We start from the raw sequence: 16,195 nt of genomic DNA on the forward strand, positions 1-16,195 counted from the left end.
GACATATGAAGGCATTTTGGTTTCTTGTGAGTTTGTACTAAAACCCTAACACACAAAAACCTACATAATAATCCCTTCACCTTCTTTCACTTGAGGAGACCGTAGCACTTTACTGAGCCTGTTTGGCTGAGGGCATGAAATACTGACAAGCTGGTGGCTCTATCTCCAGCTCACCACATATGTTTGGGTTGAAGGAGAGGTAAGCTGCAGCTGTTGTGAAGTGTTTTTGTTTTGTTAGCCTCACTGCTATTCTTAATGACACTTTTACATCATTTCCTAATGTCCCCTGTTGTAAGATCTTTGCCAAAGCCTACTGCCTTTACCAGTGGCCCATAGCAAAATGGAGCCCTCATATTCCTTGGGGTTTCTATGATAGTAATAGTTTTCTAACAATAATTAGCAAACTGCATATTTTGATATCTGTACTTCTCTGAATGAGAAAATCGTACTCTGTCACCTGTTTACTGTAATTTGCTCTTGGTGTCTAATAGAGAGCTTAGGGCTGAATGAGGTAATCATTTTGTACGTTCATTTAGAAGAGCATGTTCTGCTTACAGGGGGCAAGACGGTATAATAGGAAAAGCATGGAAGACTTTGAAGACTTTTGCCTGTAGAAGACAAGGCAATTTATTTAAAGACATACAAGATGAGGCTTTTAAGTACAAACCAGCTGTGCTGTAAAATGTGGGCTATAAAAGTTCTGATATAGTTAAGGACAATTAAGTCAGCAGGAGAAGTGACAATATGGTACAAGTGTTGTGATGGCTCTTCTGGTACTGGTTTATTTAAACAGGTTCACGGTAAGCTTGAGACAAAGACAAGATCCTTCACATCCTACAAAAGCAAAGCCTGATACTTTGAGGGTGGCCTGTATTGGGTCGATCTGTACAGTGTGCAGCATAACTAGATGCTAAATAGATGCAAGTGATCTTCATCAGTTCATGTAATCACACAGATAAGGCTGGTATCAAAACAGGTATCTGAAACGGGATTTGTTTGCTTATGCTGGTCTCTACGGCATCTTCTATCTGTGCTTCAATTAAAAATGGCAATCCTTTGAAAGTACAGATTCCTGCCTTATTTGTTTCCCTGACACCTAGCACAACAGAATCTGTCTCTGAGTTGAGATCACATACCAAAATAGGTCCTGAATTTAAGCCAGTCTGTAGCATTAAGTAAAGCATGTAGAGAGGACTGTGGGCTTCCCGCTCTGTTCAGAAGCTTAGCCCCAGAGGCATTTGCTGCTGCTTTGGCCTCTCCGCAGCCAGCTGTGGAGATGCAGAGTTATAATTGCTATATGGATTTATTTTTGCTATCTATAAACAGAAGCAAGTTGCAAGATTGAATATAGCATTTGTTGTGAAGCACATTTTATGCATCATGCCTTGACTTTCAGAAGATGGATACATACCATGTTCCAGTCACTAGTTTAACTCTTTGGGGTTTGTGGTGAGTGTTGAAACATACTGTTTGTGCAGTATGGGTTTTCTTTTAAAGGCTGTCATACAGAATCACAGAATTGTTTAGGTTGGAATACCATTGACATTATCAAGTCCAACCACTAAATTTAGAGGAACAAGAGGAACTTCTACCAGTGCTGCTTAGCTTGGGTATAAATTTGTAGTTTGAGAGAAAATACAGAAAATTCAGAGCACAAAAGTGTAAAATGAGAACTTTGTTGGAGAATTAATTAATTTAAAATCTGATTGTAATTTAAGTATTATAAATAAAATGCATTATCTCATGGAATATCAATGTAAAATAACCAACTAAAATGTGCATAAACTCAAGCTGTTACCCTACTAAGGAACTTTCAGGAAAAGCATTCCCAGAGCATTGGCTAGAAACGTCTAACTTTATGTTTACTGTTGCAAATCCAAATTCAGGCAATGGTAATTGAAAATAATTGTTCCTTTTTGGCACAGATGAATTGAATCTAAATATAGTTTGTGCTGGACATACTGTTTAAGATATATAACTTTAAGATAATTGGCAAAACCTGAAAATTTGTGACAGTCCCAGCAGAGTAAGGAACTTGAACTTCTTCCACAAGGGCTGAAACAAAGTGAGCATTTCTGTTTGAAGAGCTTTTACATAAGTAGTAGGGTTCTTTTGAATGCATTTGGACATTAGGCAATGGTTAACTTTTGTACCTTCCAGGGAAAATAGCATGCATTTAAATCAATTCACTCTCATTTAGTTTCTGGATTATTTTCATAATTACTGTGTTTCTGTGAGAGGCATTTTGTCAGACAATTCAGTGATCACATAAAAACATAGTTTGAGACTTGCACGCAGGGGCTATGACAACATACTTCAGGTTTTTTCTCTTTCAAATCAGGGCATCTGGAACTCCTTGCATTACTGTTACATTAAGGGCTAAAATCAAACTGATTGCAAAGACAACACTCTTAATAAGCTGTATGCTGTTAGAATGACTGTGGCTGATACCTGTTCTCAGCATAGTGGAGGGTCCTGATGCATCCCTGGGGTTGTGAGGCACTCGCGTAAGCACCTACACCATGTTTAAAGAATTGGTTTTCAGTACACCTTCTCCTGGTTTTGTGTGCCTTTTAGGACAGAAGTCTGATGAGGACTATTTCTTTCTCCTCTGGCATGTGAATTACTTGTAAGGAAAATTTCATTGGCCTCTTCCTTCCTTCCCAGCTGCTGATGGAGAGTAAAAGGCACTTCCAGAGTGTAACTGAAGAATGTCTGAGTCAGCTAGAAATGCGTGATGTTTCTAAATCTTTCCTGGAGAGGTCTCTTTTTAGTAAAGAAAAGAGTTCAGAGCCACGATTAAAAATACCACATTGACCACATTCAAGTGTGGGGGGGGTTCTGTTGGATTTAAAGGTGTGTGGGGGGAGTGTTTAATACCCTGCAGTCCTTTATCATCTGAAGCTTTTGCGGTGTGCTGTATCACCTGTGTCATATCCTGGCTTTGTTTGCTTGGGACTGGGGTTGATGCTAAGTAATCCTGTAAATAAAACTCAGTTCTACAGTAAAACTTGTTTAGATTTATGTAACTATTTTTTTTCAGACTTTTTTGTTGTTGTTGCTGTTAAAGAAGGTATTTCCTTTCTGTTAGTATTACCTTCTTAAAGATAGCATAAAATTCTAATGATGTATGGTCAATTTTCTGTTTAAAAGTTTATGAACTGAAACCTTTTAATGTACATCTTTGATGTAAAAGGAACATCAGCGTATTTCCTTTTTTTTCTGGTGTGTTTGTAATTCTCAGAATAGCTAAAGAATGTGAGTTTTGGAAAATAGGGTTATTCGGGGCAATTTTTCTCCAATTCCAAGCTGTGCTTAATACACACCAGTTCCCTACTTGACTTTTGGTGGCAGTTTCAGGTATAGATCCTAATTCATAAAGGAATCGATCCTGTCAATGCAAACTCCAAATTTCAGCATGCTTTCTTGCTGTAGTTTTCTTCTGGATGATGCACGTGAGGCACCCTGTGACAGAACAAAGGAGGCCTGAGGACAAAAATTCCTGCTCTGGGATGGCAGGGAGAAGCCAGAACTTTAGTGTTTGGTTGTCATCAAGAAGTGATAGTAAAACTTCTTTACAAATTGTTCCCCTCGTGGAGTACTTGGAATTGAAATTCAGTTTTTAATTCCAAAACCTTTGCCTTCATCTTCCTAAAGAGAAATCCTCTCTTAGGGGTTCTGAAACTCTATGCTGGAAACTTTTTAGCAGATCTAAAAGATGTTTCAAGGCTATAGTATTAAAACACAAAATAAACCTCAATCTGAGCACAATTTGTACTACTAACTTGTTGCTGTTTGCTGTGTTCTAGATGTAATGAGTTTTTCCAGCTGCAGAAGTGTCAGCTATATAAGGATGGCACCGCCGCTATCTTTTCTTCTCTTTGGGAGTTGACTAAAAGGCAGGAAGACTCAGAAGTACCTGTAACCATCCCACAAACAGTTTTAGGGGAACGCAGTGGCAGCTGACAGTGTACGGGAGGGTAACACGACCGCAGAGCCTCTGCTATGCTCGACGCCCTTATCTAACATACACTGCCACCAGCCTTACGGCTTGATTGCAGCAACATCCCCGCAGCGGGGTCGGGCCCTGCGGCCGCCCTGCTGCCACTCCAGTCCAGCGTTCCTCCGCTGGCGGTGCTACTCCCGGCCGCGCATCGGAGCCTCTACCCGCGGCCCCTGGCCGACCCTGGCTGCACCTGCCGCTGGAGAGGCTGGGGGGCCGGGGCTAGGGCTCTGTTCCCTTGCGCAGCCCCTCCCAGCCGCTGCCTCGCAGGCCGGGTGCGCGGAGCCGGTGCGTCTACCGGCAGCCTGCGTCGCGCCGAGGGCCGTGCTGCCCGAGCCAGGCCGGTTCTGCCGCGAAAGAGGCCACCTCTCTCGCGCGACAGCCGCCCGCTCTCGGGGCTCTGCATCCCAGGGGCCGGCGCGGCGGCAGAAGCGTCAGGGCAGGCGGGGTCCAGGTCGGGGGTGCCTGCTGGGTGGCAGGCCCGGGGAGAGGCCGGGGCCCTCCAGGGGCGCCGCCCGGCCCGGCCGCCGCCCCCCTTCCCCCCCCCCCCAAGCTTCGCTGCGCGCAACCCGAGTGCCGGCGGCCCAGCCGGGGCCCCGCCTTGCCGCGCTCGCCAGGAGGGGCGGGGGCTGTAGAGCGACGGCAGCGAGCAGGCAGGCGCGGAGCTGCCCTTCCATAGGAGCCGCCATTAACGCTGGGACCCGGTGACAGGGTCTCGGCGTCGGCGGCCGGCGCGGCGCGGGGAGCGGAGGCAGCCGGGGTTGGGTCCCCGTTTGATGGATCCCCGGATCGCCTGGTTCCAGCCAGAGCAGCTCGGCCCCTCGAACCGCCTGTGGATGCAGATCTGGGAGACCACGCAGGGGGTCCGCAACCTCTACTTCCAGCAACAGCAGCAGCAGCAGCAGGAACAGCAGCAGCAGAGCGCCCCCGCCGGGGCCGGCTCGGCCTCCCCGCCCGGCATGTACCGCGCCCCCCGCGCCGACCCCCAGCCCGACTTCCTGCCGCTTGAGAGCGCCAACAACCAGCACAACCGCAGCCACCACCAGGCCTCGCCGCCCCCGGGGGCCGCCGCCTGGGCCCGGCCCGCACGGGGAGGGGGGCTGCCTGCCGCCGCCGCGGCGGCCGCCAGCAACAAGAGGAAGCGCGACAACAAGGCCAGCACCTTTGGGCTCAACTACAGCCTCCTGCTGGGCCCCCCCGGGCAGAGCCGGGCCCCCGCCCTGGGGGACGAGCCAGCCGCTCGGGCCCAGGCTGGCCTGGTAGAGCCGCTCTACACCGGCACCCCCTGGAAGAAGAGGAACTACAGCCAAGGCGTCGTGGGGTGAGCGGCTATGGAGCTGGGCCGGAGGGCGGATGAGGGGGCGCCGGGCAGTGGCCAGCGTCAGGCCTGGTCTCGGCCCGGCCTTCGGAGGAGGCGGGGGCCACGGGCCTCCCCGCCCCGGGGGCAGCCCGGGGAGCGCGGCCGCACGCTGGGGCCGGACAGCTGTGGCGGAGCGGCGCGGTGCCGCGCACGGGGTGGCCGCTGAGGTGCGGTGGTGGCGGAGAACGTTGGGCCGCGACACCTGAGGCGCGGCGGGGCGGGTCCCCAGAGCACTGCTGCTCCGGCTGTCAGTGCCCGGCGCGCCGCCCTCCCCGCTGTTCCCGTCGGCCGACCAGCCTGCGGCGGCGTCCTCCGGGCCTGCTTGCTAACAGTGCGGGCACGCTTGTCCGCGAGGACCGGGCGCTCTTCGTAGGTGCTTCAGCTGTCACCGCGTGTACACGTGGGGCGTGTTGCACGCCTCAGACACGGGTGCCGCTGTCACACCGCTGCTCGTCTTGCCCGTGCTAGGGCTATGTCCCATGCCGTTGCTGCCATACACGTGTTGCGGGGCGGGATGAGGCGCTGCACTCGGCTGTAGCTCGGGTTGCCGAGTTGGGGGTGGGAATAAGTGCAGCAGGCTGGCAGCTGTCCTGCACGCCTGCCGTTCGCAGCCATCGTCGGGAACTCTTCTAAAGCTTCGTGCTACACGTGGAATGAATGCATAGTAGAACTATAATCGGAAAAGAATAATAACCTGCTGTAAAAACAAAGTGCGTAGACTTGGCAATTACACAGAGAGTGTGATTTCCACGTGTGCTGGCTGCACTCTTAGAAATAAAGGTGCGTACATGTATGTAGGTGCTATGGATTTCAGCGTGGGATTGTTAATGTTATTTAAGAATGGTGGAATGCATGTGCTGATGGGGGTGTTTTGTCCATAATGGTTTTGTGTTGGCTGAGGTCTCATCAGTTGACATGGCACGAGCCCACAGAGATTGAGGGCAGGCAAACATGCGTCTTCTGTTTACCTGGAAACTGTTTTGAGCTCTTCTTCCTCTTTTTAAACATCAGCATGGCTTTTGATAGGAGTGATGCACTGGATAAAAGCCATTTGGTAACTTCTATGGCTTTTTTGTTTTTTTAAAGTTCATGCTTTGCTGTGACCTATAGCATACCTCTTCCTTCCTGCAGCAAGAGCATACTGATGTGCATTTGACTTGTTAAATCTGGATTTTTGTTGTGGTGTATGCAGGTGTAATATCCTTTCCAGTGCTGCTCCTGTGAAAACACTCTGGGTTGGTTTAAAGGTGCAGATGGCAGACAGTTGAAGGTCCAGAAGAGCTTATCTTAGCAATCAGTAGTGATTTGGATGCTTTTGTGAGCCCAAGTTAGACCCAAGGGTCCTTCAGCCCCCTTCCACTGGAGAGTGTTGACCTCTTTGCCTTCCGAATTCAGTATTCTGCAAGATTTGTCAAAATGAGTATTCAAGTTTGTTGGTCACCTTGGAAAACAAAACTCCTAACACCTCTGGCTCTCTATTTTCTTGCCGGCTCTTAAGTTATCTTTACTGCTGGGGGTATAATACGTGATAAAACGACACTGCAGAAGTGTGCTATTTTAAGTTCTGTAGTCACGATACCTTGGAACCTTCCATAACTTTCTTCACCCAGCTTTAAAGTAATGTCTGCAAAACATAACATGTATCGAATTTTTGTTAAGTTAGTTTTTGAACTCTGTTTATTTTCTAGCTTGTAATTTATTTATGTGAAGGTTGAGGAACATTTTTAGAAGTGCCTTTCTTTCTCTCTCTGAAGTCCATAAAGCTTTTCCCTGTATTGAAGATACAGGGAAAGGGAAAAGGGTGAGCTTCAGCAAGGGATTAATAATAGTAGCAACTGTAACATAGTATTCAAGATGATGTCTGTTGCTAGAGTAGAATTTCCATTGAATTGGTTTCAAACTCCAAATGGAAGTATATTGAGGACTTTTTTTTTTTTAGGAGTATCAAAAAGTGCATGACTATGTTGGTCTACATTTGGCTTGACTCTCTAGTCTGTGGCATGTGGCATTTTGTTTAAAGCAGAGTAAAATAGTGTCTCTAAGCTATACCCCTGCATTTCTTTTCCTGAACTATGGAAGTGAATGGTGTTTGCTTCTAGAAAGCTGCTTATTCCAAAGGTATTTAGAGGTAGCTGGCTAACAAATCTTAAATGAAAATTTGTGGAAACAGTGTCTGAAAGGAGCTGATGCATATTAGGACAGCATAGAAAATACCAAGATCTTGTGAAGGCTGAGTGGGAACTGACAGGCTGTCGGCTAGTCCGGGTGAAGCCTGCTTGTGGTGAGTGCTGAGCTGCTGCCATCATTCCCCCATATGACTTTGTTAATAACTGTTGTAAGGCATCTGTCTTGGATGTTGAGATGCTGGACAGATAGGGAAGTTGTTGCTAAAGTTAGTATTTTAATTCCCAAATAGGTGTTGACTAATTCTGACAATTATTAGGGAAAAAAGTTACCTACTGCTCTATTTAACAGCCCTGCTTCTGTGTTAACAAGTACCTTCTTCTTCCCTAATGGTTTCAATGCAAATTGTGAAAGAGTAGTAAAGGCTCTTAACACTACTTTCTGTGTACTATCCTGTGATTTTGTTCAGTTAAGCACTTCAAATTTTGAGCCTTTTGAATGTCACAGTGTTGTGGAACCATCTTACTTTCAGAAAGATTGCTGTCTTGCTGTCAGTTGAAAACTGGCTTGTGGCATTCATATTTCCAGTGCAAGGATGTCACTTGTGTGCATAGCTGTGCAAAACCAGCTCTGAATACGCAATTATACTGATCAGTGATCAGCTGGCTGGAGAAAACAATCCAGTAATTTTTAGCTAGTTGAACAGTTTATGTGAATACATAGCAGCAAGTGGCTAGCTGTCTAAAACTTTAGTGCTTAGTAGCAAAACTCAAGAATGTGGAATGATGCATGGGTTTGGATTTTGGAAGGAATTCTCTGTGTGCATCTTAAAGGCAGCAGTAAATATTGTTAATAGTGCCACAACTCAAAAGAAAGAAAAAGTATTTGGGATACTGTTTTGTTGTTTTCACCAAGTCTAGATTGAGTTTAGCTAAAAGCTGACACAAGAAGTGCTTAAACCTGCAGTCTTAAGCATAACAAACCCCAAAACCAAAGACTTGCAGGTAAATTTGGCCTGTCTTCTTGAGGGTTTCTGTGATTTTTGTGCCAAAGGAAAGAGTCCAGTTCATACTTGGTTCCTGGGTAGAAGCTGTGGATTTTGGGGCTCTAGGGAGCTGGTTAATATTCACAGGAATCTGCAGCCAAAGGCAAGAACCCAATTAATGTGTGAGTTGAAGGAGGAAAATCTGTCGTGTGTACTCCCGAGGAGGAACCTGGGTTAGACAGAAAATAGTGTATTTTGAAATACTGAGCTTGTGCTGAAGTACTGATAGAGACTTAGCATGAAAAACAGAGTCCTGTGACCCCAGAGGAGGGCTGTGCACACAGAGGTGCACAGACTCACGGGCTGGTGGGTGGCACATTATTGAGCAGGCTTTGGTTTATTTGATGTACGGGTTCTCAGCATGTTCTCCAGGATTACAGAGGATACCATGAAATAAAATCATAGCTACTTTAGAAAGAACATAGCATAAGGCTATACATCTTTGCCACACAAATTCTATGGTTTTTTTTTTTTTTCACATGAAGTTTGTCAGCTTTTAATCTCTTTTTGAAAGAAGCTCAGTGTGTTAAGGCAGGCACAAGCTCATTCTCTGCAGGCTTTGAGCTGACCAGAGGGCATGTAGCTACAGTAACACAACTGGCTGCTTGAGATAGCTACTCTCTGTCTCTAGCTCCTATTTGCTCAAGCTCTTGCCTAGTGTCAGCCACACTAGAATGATTTCTGTGTTGGAGCATTAACAGAAAGAGCTATGTATAGTGTGAGCAGAGCAAGTGTGTGTACCTGCAGCAAAGCATCTAGCCAGGCTGAGTGCCTTAGTGAAATCTGATAAAATCCTCATTAATGGTGGTGTTTTTCAGCCTTCACTCTTAAGCACTTAAATCAAATGAATGGGTGGTGCTTGGTTTGCTGTTGGCATTTCTTAATACATACAAATGCTTCACACAAGTGAAACATGCTTTTGTGCACAAACCTGATTTTGGTGAAATAGCAATGAAGTGTGTGCATGACTTACATCTTCTATTAGAGTAGATTTTGGACTTAATGAAGATGCACATTAAAATGTAGGTTGCAGTTGAATTCACTGTATGCATCATGTAAAACTGAATTATTCAGGAAAAATTCAGAGGCATAAATCTGCTTGCTTCCTGAAAAAGCCTCTTAGAACAGTACTCTCCTCACTCTGTAGCTGCTGTAAGGTAAGCTGTAAGGTAGAAGTGCAAGAATGTGACTTGAGTACAAATCTTTCTTGTATCCATCTGGTAGGACCTGCTGTTGCTCTTGGTCTCATCCTGAGTCATGGCACAGCACAGTTCTGGCAGTAGCCTTTCTGCCAGCTTGTGCAGCTCTCAAAGGCGGTCACCTGGGCTTCATGGAAGTGCAATCAGCTATTTCCTGACAGCGTCCTGTGGGAAGAATTACTTCTTTTGGAGGAGTTGGGAGAGAGAAACAAGTTCACTAGGGGATTAAGATGTTGGACTAAAGGCAATCTGAGGAAACCTTTAGGAACTATACTATAAATATTATATAACAGTATTGTTTGAGCTGGAAGAGTTGTGGAATGGTGCCAATATTTTGGCATGCTTTGTTCAAACAATTTAAGGAGGACTTCAGAAGCTTTCTGGTTTCTACACGTGCAAAGAAGCAGCGTGTAACTCTTGGTTCTTCCAGTTCTTCAGTTTGAGACTTGAACACTTATTTACCTTGAGTGGCTATATAAGGAAAGGAAGTATGGCAGACTTTTTTTGGTAGATAGAACGACATATTTTTCCTATTACTTACTATCTTGAGCACTTGCTGGTTTCTAAGAGCCAATCTGCACTTTCTTTACCAGTATGCATTAGAGAAAAGAGGATCTGCTCATCCTGAATCTTCATGTGTATTATCTTAAAGTCTGTTGGGATTGCAGCTCTAATTGTTTAATTGGCAAACTGTTAGTATAAAGTTAATTATAGGAAGCCTGAGATCATATTGTTGGTTCTAGGGGAACACACCTTGTGTCATGAAAGTGTACTGTTGCTTTATTCTCTCCTTCCCCCCCTGCCCCTTTTTAACCATCTTGCTGTTATACTTTGTTCCTGGGAAGTTTCTGTTTGCTTACTTAAAATTGGAATTTGCAAAACTTCAGAAAAGACTTGGTGCAAAAAAAGGCCTCCATTTTTAATCCAAAAATTTGCCCAAACGTGTAATAATTCAATATTCACTCTCTGGCAGTAGCTTCTCCTTGCATCAACTGAACCTTAAAGTCCTCTCTGCGTCCTGTGGCTCCAGGAAGCGAAGTTAAGTAGGCAAGAGGGACACACAGAAGGGAAACCAAAGGCACATTGCAATCCATCCGTTCCACACGTCCAATTGGGAGTACAATTTCCTGCTCAAACATGTCCATATCGTTCCCTGTGGAGCAGGGTGTTTGGCCTGAGAGCACATATAAGGGTCATTCAGAGGGCTGTCCTGTCTTGTCCCCTCCTTGTTCCAAACTTTCCATTGTCTAATCCAGGTGTAACCATGAGATGCCACAGTGTAGTGACACGTTCAGGTTTTTAAAGGGTCGATTATCTCTGATTTGGTAGCTGTAGTTAGGATGGCCCCAACAGGTTCACATACCTTGAATAAAAGTTCTAAACTCCAGGATGCACCTGGTTGCTAGGGGATCACTTGCCCCAGTAAAACAGTTTCCAACACAAGTACAATTCAACAAAGATGATCCCCAGATTTCTGTGTTTTGAACAGAGGCACTCCTGCATTTTCCTGTGTTTCCCTTCCAACATAATATTTCACCATTGGAGAATTTAGTTGGTCTAGATGAGCAATGTGACCCTTTAACTTCCCAGTGGATTTCCTCTCCTGTGGGGAGTTGGAAGTCAAATGCCAGGTGGTGGTGCCTGGGGTTAAACAGCCTACGTTCCACTGGACAGTGTAGTCATGCTTAAGTAGCCGCTCTCAGGTGACAGGCACCACCATGGTGCTGTGGTACACGGAATAGAGAGAACATTTCTCAGGTTCATGTTTTCAGAATCACTGCTCAAAGATGGATAGCCTGTTTGATTTCATATTTTTTTTCTAAAACTAATTGCTCAGGAGTTGACACAGGACCTGTGTATGTTCATTCCACATCACATTACCTTTCCATCAAGAACCAGAGCCTGTCATGCTGTTCCCACTCCTGGGTTAGGTGATGTGTTGTTTAATTTTTATTTTGTTTTTCAAAATACATGTGAGATTTGGGCTAATCATCACAAATTTAAATCCCTGAGCTGCAGAGCCAGGTAAGGTAGTGCACATGCCTTGATCCATCACATTCCAAATTCTAAAAACTGCCTGGATTAACTCCCATGCAGTATTTGGGGATTTGTCTTCCTCTCCCCTGCCAAGAGTGGTGAGGAGGAGGAGAGCCCCCCAGAATACCCTATCTGACCAAGATTTACAGAAGTGATAATCTTTGTTATAAAGGCCTAGTGTTTAAACATATCAAAACATCTTCAACTGCAATTACAAACTTCAAGAAAATGGCTTTAAGCAGAAACAGACATACATTCACCTCAGGCATTAGAGCAAAGCAAATTGCAGGAGTATGGGCTCTCCCAAAACACGTCTGCTGATACCTGTATACGCAAGGCCCTCTGTTGTAGTGGAAGGTGTCCCTGCCAGTGCCAGGGGGGGTAGAACTAAATGATCTTCGAGGTCATTTCCAACCCAAACCATTCTATGAATGTAAGAGTGAGTGCACTTCACTCAGGGTGTAAGGCTTTGCTTGTATCTAGAGCATCTTTGGAACTACTTCCTCTATCTGGTAAATGTGAGAATAATGTTCTAGCTGAGCATACCATTTTCTTCCTTTGGGTGAATGTGGCCTAGAGCTTCGTATGTCCTTGCCTCAAAGATCAGTGTCTTTAAGGCATCCTCATGAGCTGGAGTCCAGTCCCAGACAGCCCTTTCCTGAGTTAGGTCGTACAGCAGATGGGCTGTAGTAGAAAAGTCTGTGCCATGCTCTTTCCAGAGCACCAGCAGGCCTAAAGCAAGCCACAACTCCTTTTTATTCCCGGGGACTTTTACCTATTGTAAACCAGTTAAAACTTCAGGGGCAATTTGTATCATCCCTCCTTTTTATCATATTCCTAGGAATTTTGCTTCAGGGAAAGGGAATTGTACCTTTTCAGTTGGGATTTGGAGGCCCAAGTTTTCTAGATGGGTGGTTACATGGCTGCAGTTAAAGGAGCAGTATTAGTGTTTAGATGTCTGTAATCTATGGTCAGTTGCCACTTCCCCTTTGGCTTCCGTGCAGGGGAGTTGTATGGGGAGTGGGTCTGTACGATCACTCGAGCTGCTTGTAGATCTTCTGTCACTGGAGTGATCGCTTCCTTCAGTGCTGGGTTTTGTGTTTACGGTTTTGGATGGGGGCAGTTTGCAAAAACCTCATCAGAACTGCTGGGGAGCTGAATTTCCCCTCTCTCCCTCTAGAATCTACCCAGGCTTTCCTCCTCAATAAATCTAATCCCAGAATGTTGGCAAGAAGAACACCTATTATTATCATTGTGGTTACAGTGGGAGTGGTATCCCCTGGCAACCAGCATTGCACTCGGGCTGTGGGTTGAGGTTTGGAATTTCCGAATACATGGGTAACCCAAAAGCGCGTTTCATCAGGCACTGTCCCTCCTTGGCTTGCTGTGTCAGTGTTTAATGCTGACACCTGGGCTCCTGTGTCTGCAGAAAGGTGGCTGGAGTCTTGAATGGACCCAGGGAAAAGGCTACTAAAAAGGTGCCCTGGTTGTTTCCTCTGACGCTTCTAATGGAAACCTACCACCCGCCTCCAGGCTCGCTTCCTGGGGATGGCAGAAGGGCTTTCCCGCTTTTGGGGAATTAGTGATTTCCTCCAGGGGTGCCATAGGAATGGCAGCTTTCTGAGCTGGGACTCAGGGGGCCACCTTCTTTCATTGGAAGAATTTTTGCTTGTGGGTTTCCCCATTTTTGCTCACAATTGTAAATTTGGAAGGGCCGAACCATCCATTAGTTTTTGAGGGACCCTTTTACTTAATCCTTCTTTCCATAGCTGATTTCTCTGTCCCCCACCTCCTTTGTTTTTGCCTGGTTGAGAGGATATCCTGCTATTTTGGTTCTGCAGACTACCATGCAACATCCTTACTAACAAAGTGTACACATTGGCCATAATTTAACTCCTGGGCAACTTCTCCCCAGGTAAGCGTGGCCCCTCTGCTAAAGTTGCCTTCAGCCGGCCCTGAAGTTGTATCACGTGCATACTTAGGGAACTGGGAAGCCTTCTAATCAGAAGAGTTATCTTATGAGGGTTCTCAATTAACAACATGGGTGAGGATTAATCAACATCAAGGTGTCTGTCATGCCTAAGTTGGAGACAAGCTGCTTTTTGTGTCCTCTGTAAGCTGACTCAACTTGAAATGGCAATCTGATCTCCTCCTTCGACTGGGTCTGATAGTCCCACTTAATACGCTGTCCTCTGAGTCAAGGACTGGAGTTCCATTGGATTATCCACAGTGAAGAGTATCTCTGGACCCCCGTATCTTTGGGCTTCTTCCTCTGATAACTTTATTCTGTCTCCCCCAGTCAGAGAAAGTCTTCAGACATGCTCTGTCTTGGTTTCCATAGCATGTCTACTGTATGTCTCTTGCAATTTTTGTAACTTAGCTGCATTATAAGGTATGTTTGGCAGTAATGTTCAGTGTAACATTGTCCCCATCACCCCTCTGCTCAGCCCTTGTTTGGTTGAGAGGTCTTAACTTCAGGTCAGACAGGAAGTCACCCGTAATTCCTTAAAGGGGTGCTGGGGATCAATTTCCCAACAAACAGGGTTGTCTTTGGAAGGGCTAGAAAAAAACAGATTCACTGTATAAATCCTTGTCATACTCTGCTAGCTGTAATCTCAAGTCAGACTTGTTACTGCTGGCTTTTGCATTAACAAGCAGGCATTGCTTTATTACAGAGTTGTGCAAGCTTGGGTGGGTGTTACGGGCCCTCCCACAAGCCACCACATCAGCTGAATTTCGTGGAGGACACTTACACAGTGAAATGTACAAGTTCCACCTCATGTCAACTAACCAGCAATTGGTGGCTTTCTTACTTGGTTCCCATTAAAAGGTGTAGCGTCTCTTAAATTCTCTATGCACGCTCAGAAGGTGAGGGGTTTCTTTTGGGCAGGGGTCTTTCAGCTTAGAGGTATGGTCTTCAAGCTTTCAGGATTGAACTTTGAACTTTATAATTCCTTTCCTCATGTGGTCTCAAGTTAGATCATCACCTAGTTTGCCAGGTTCTGAACCATGTTCATTGGTTTTGACTGGTTTTGAAAGATACTTTGTTAGTTAAGGAAAGATACATGGAGAGGCTTCAGTGATACGGATGCAAATACTTTTTGATGGTTAAAGGCAATGAGAATGCAGTTAAATTGCTGAGATGGCACAAGCTGCCCAAGCTAATTAAAGTTTGCAAACATTTCCCCAAAAGTGTAAGCTTCCCCCTAATTTCTGTGGAGGCTTTTTGTTGCCTTTCTTTTCCAGTTTCCTCCGCCTGTTGTCATTTAGCTCATTCTGTTTCTAATTCTACCTGCAGCATTTTGACTGATTCTTGTAGCTTAACACCTAACAAGGATGCAGATAAAAGCTTAACATTTAACAGTGAAGTAAGAGAAGGAGAAGAAATTGGAAAGGGAGGTGGTGGAAACCACATCACTGGAGGTTCTTAAGGCCAGGATGGACATGGCTCTGAGCAACCTGATCTAGTGTGAGGTGTCCCTGCCTGTGGCAGGGGTGTTGGAGCTAGATGATCCTTGAGCTCCCTTCCAGCCCTAACAATTCTGTGATTCTATGAAAAGAGAAAGGAGAGAAAGATGAAAGTATTAAAGTCTTCATATAAGTTGTCTGGATTTGTCTGGTGGCAGGTGCATACCTTGGGGCTGGTCTTGCCCTCTTACACAACCTTGTCCCCACACAAGTGTTGTAGGGTTTCCTTGACAGTTCTTGGAGGAGAGGGGTTGTTGGTGCCCTGCTGCCCCCTGTCTGATTATGGCCCAGGAGCCTTGTTTACCACCATAGGAACAGTGCACTACCCATCTCTGCAGAGCATGTCCTGTTTCAGCTGCTGCCTTTTGGGACATGATGGTCAAGCTGTACTGGTCTCTTGCAACATGCTAACTCATTGATTAAACATGCTGGGATTTCTTAAATTAGGAGTGTTGGCCATTTTGAATTATCTTTGTGGATGAAGTGCTCAAGAAAGCTGTCCTGTTTGAATATTGCTTTTTATCCTTTTGCCTTGAAATTTGGGCTAAACACATAGTATTCCTTAAGCAAGAAAAAGAGAGAATTAGTGAACTGGGGGCAGGCTTCATACTGTTTTCCTAGGCTGGAAAGAGCTTTACAGAAGGAGCAATTTGAACTCTAATAATTTTGTGACTTTCCACTACCATAGATTCTTACCCTGAAGGGTTGGCCTAGATGATCCTTGAGGTCCCTTCCAACCTGGCACTCTAAGAATCCACATAGGATTTTGTGTTCTGTGAATATATCAATACACACATGAACACATCAGGGTTTTTTTTTCCCCCAATGGAATACTATGAACTTATGATGTCAGAGCAAGAGATAGATGTGGATTGACATCACAACTCTTGTTTGTAAGTTCGTATAAAAACCTTACCTACAGATCTCTAGAGCCTTTTCAGTAACTTTGTATTGGTGAC

The 16,195-nt window shown here is 45.5% G+C and overlaps 1 protein-coding gene across 1 annotated transcript in view; it reads left to right on the forward strand.

The window, feature by feature from the left end:
• Positions 1-4,619: 4,619 nt before the first annotated feature.
• The window catches only part of TENT4B (terminal nucleotidyltransferase 4B), a 40,555-nt gene continuing 28,979 nt past the window's right edge, over positions 4,620-16,195 (forward strand). The window contains exon 1 of the mRNA XM_054170158.1: positions 4,620-5,324. Coding sequence (XP_054026133.1) covers positions 4,780-5,324 — 545 coding nt within the window. The 5' untranslated portion in view covers positions 4,620-4,779. The remainder of the gene's footprint in view (positions 5,325-16,195) is intronic.

The sequence above is a fragment of the Dryobates pubescens genome, chromosome 19 (genome assembly GCF_014839835.1).
Source record: "Dryobates pubescens isolate bDryPub1 chromosome 19, bDryPub1.pri, whole genome shotgun sequence".
In the NCBI taxonomy this organism is placed as follows: domain Eukaryota; kingdom Metazoa; phylum Chordata; class Aves; order Piciformes; family Picidae; genus Dryobates; species Dryobates pubescens.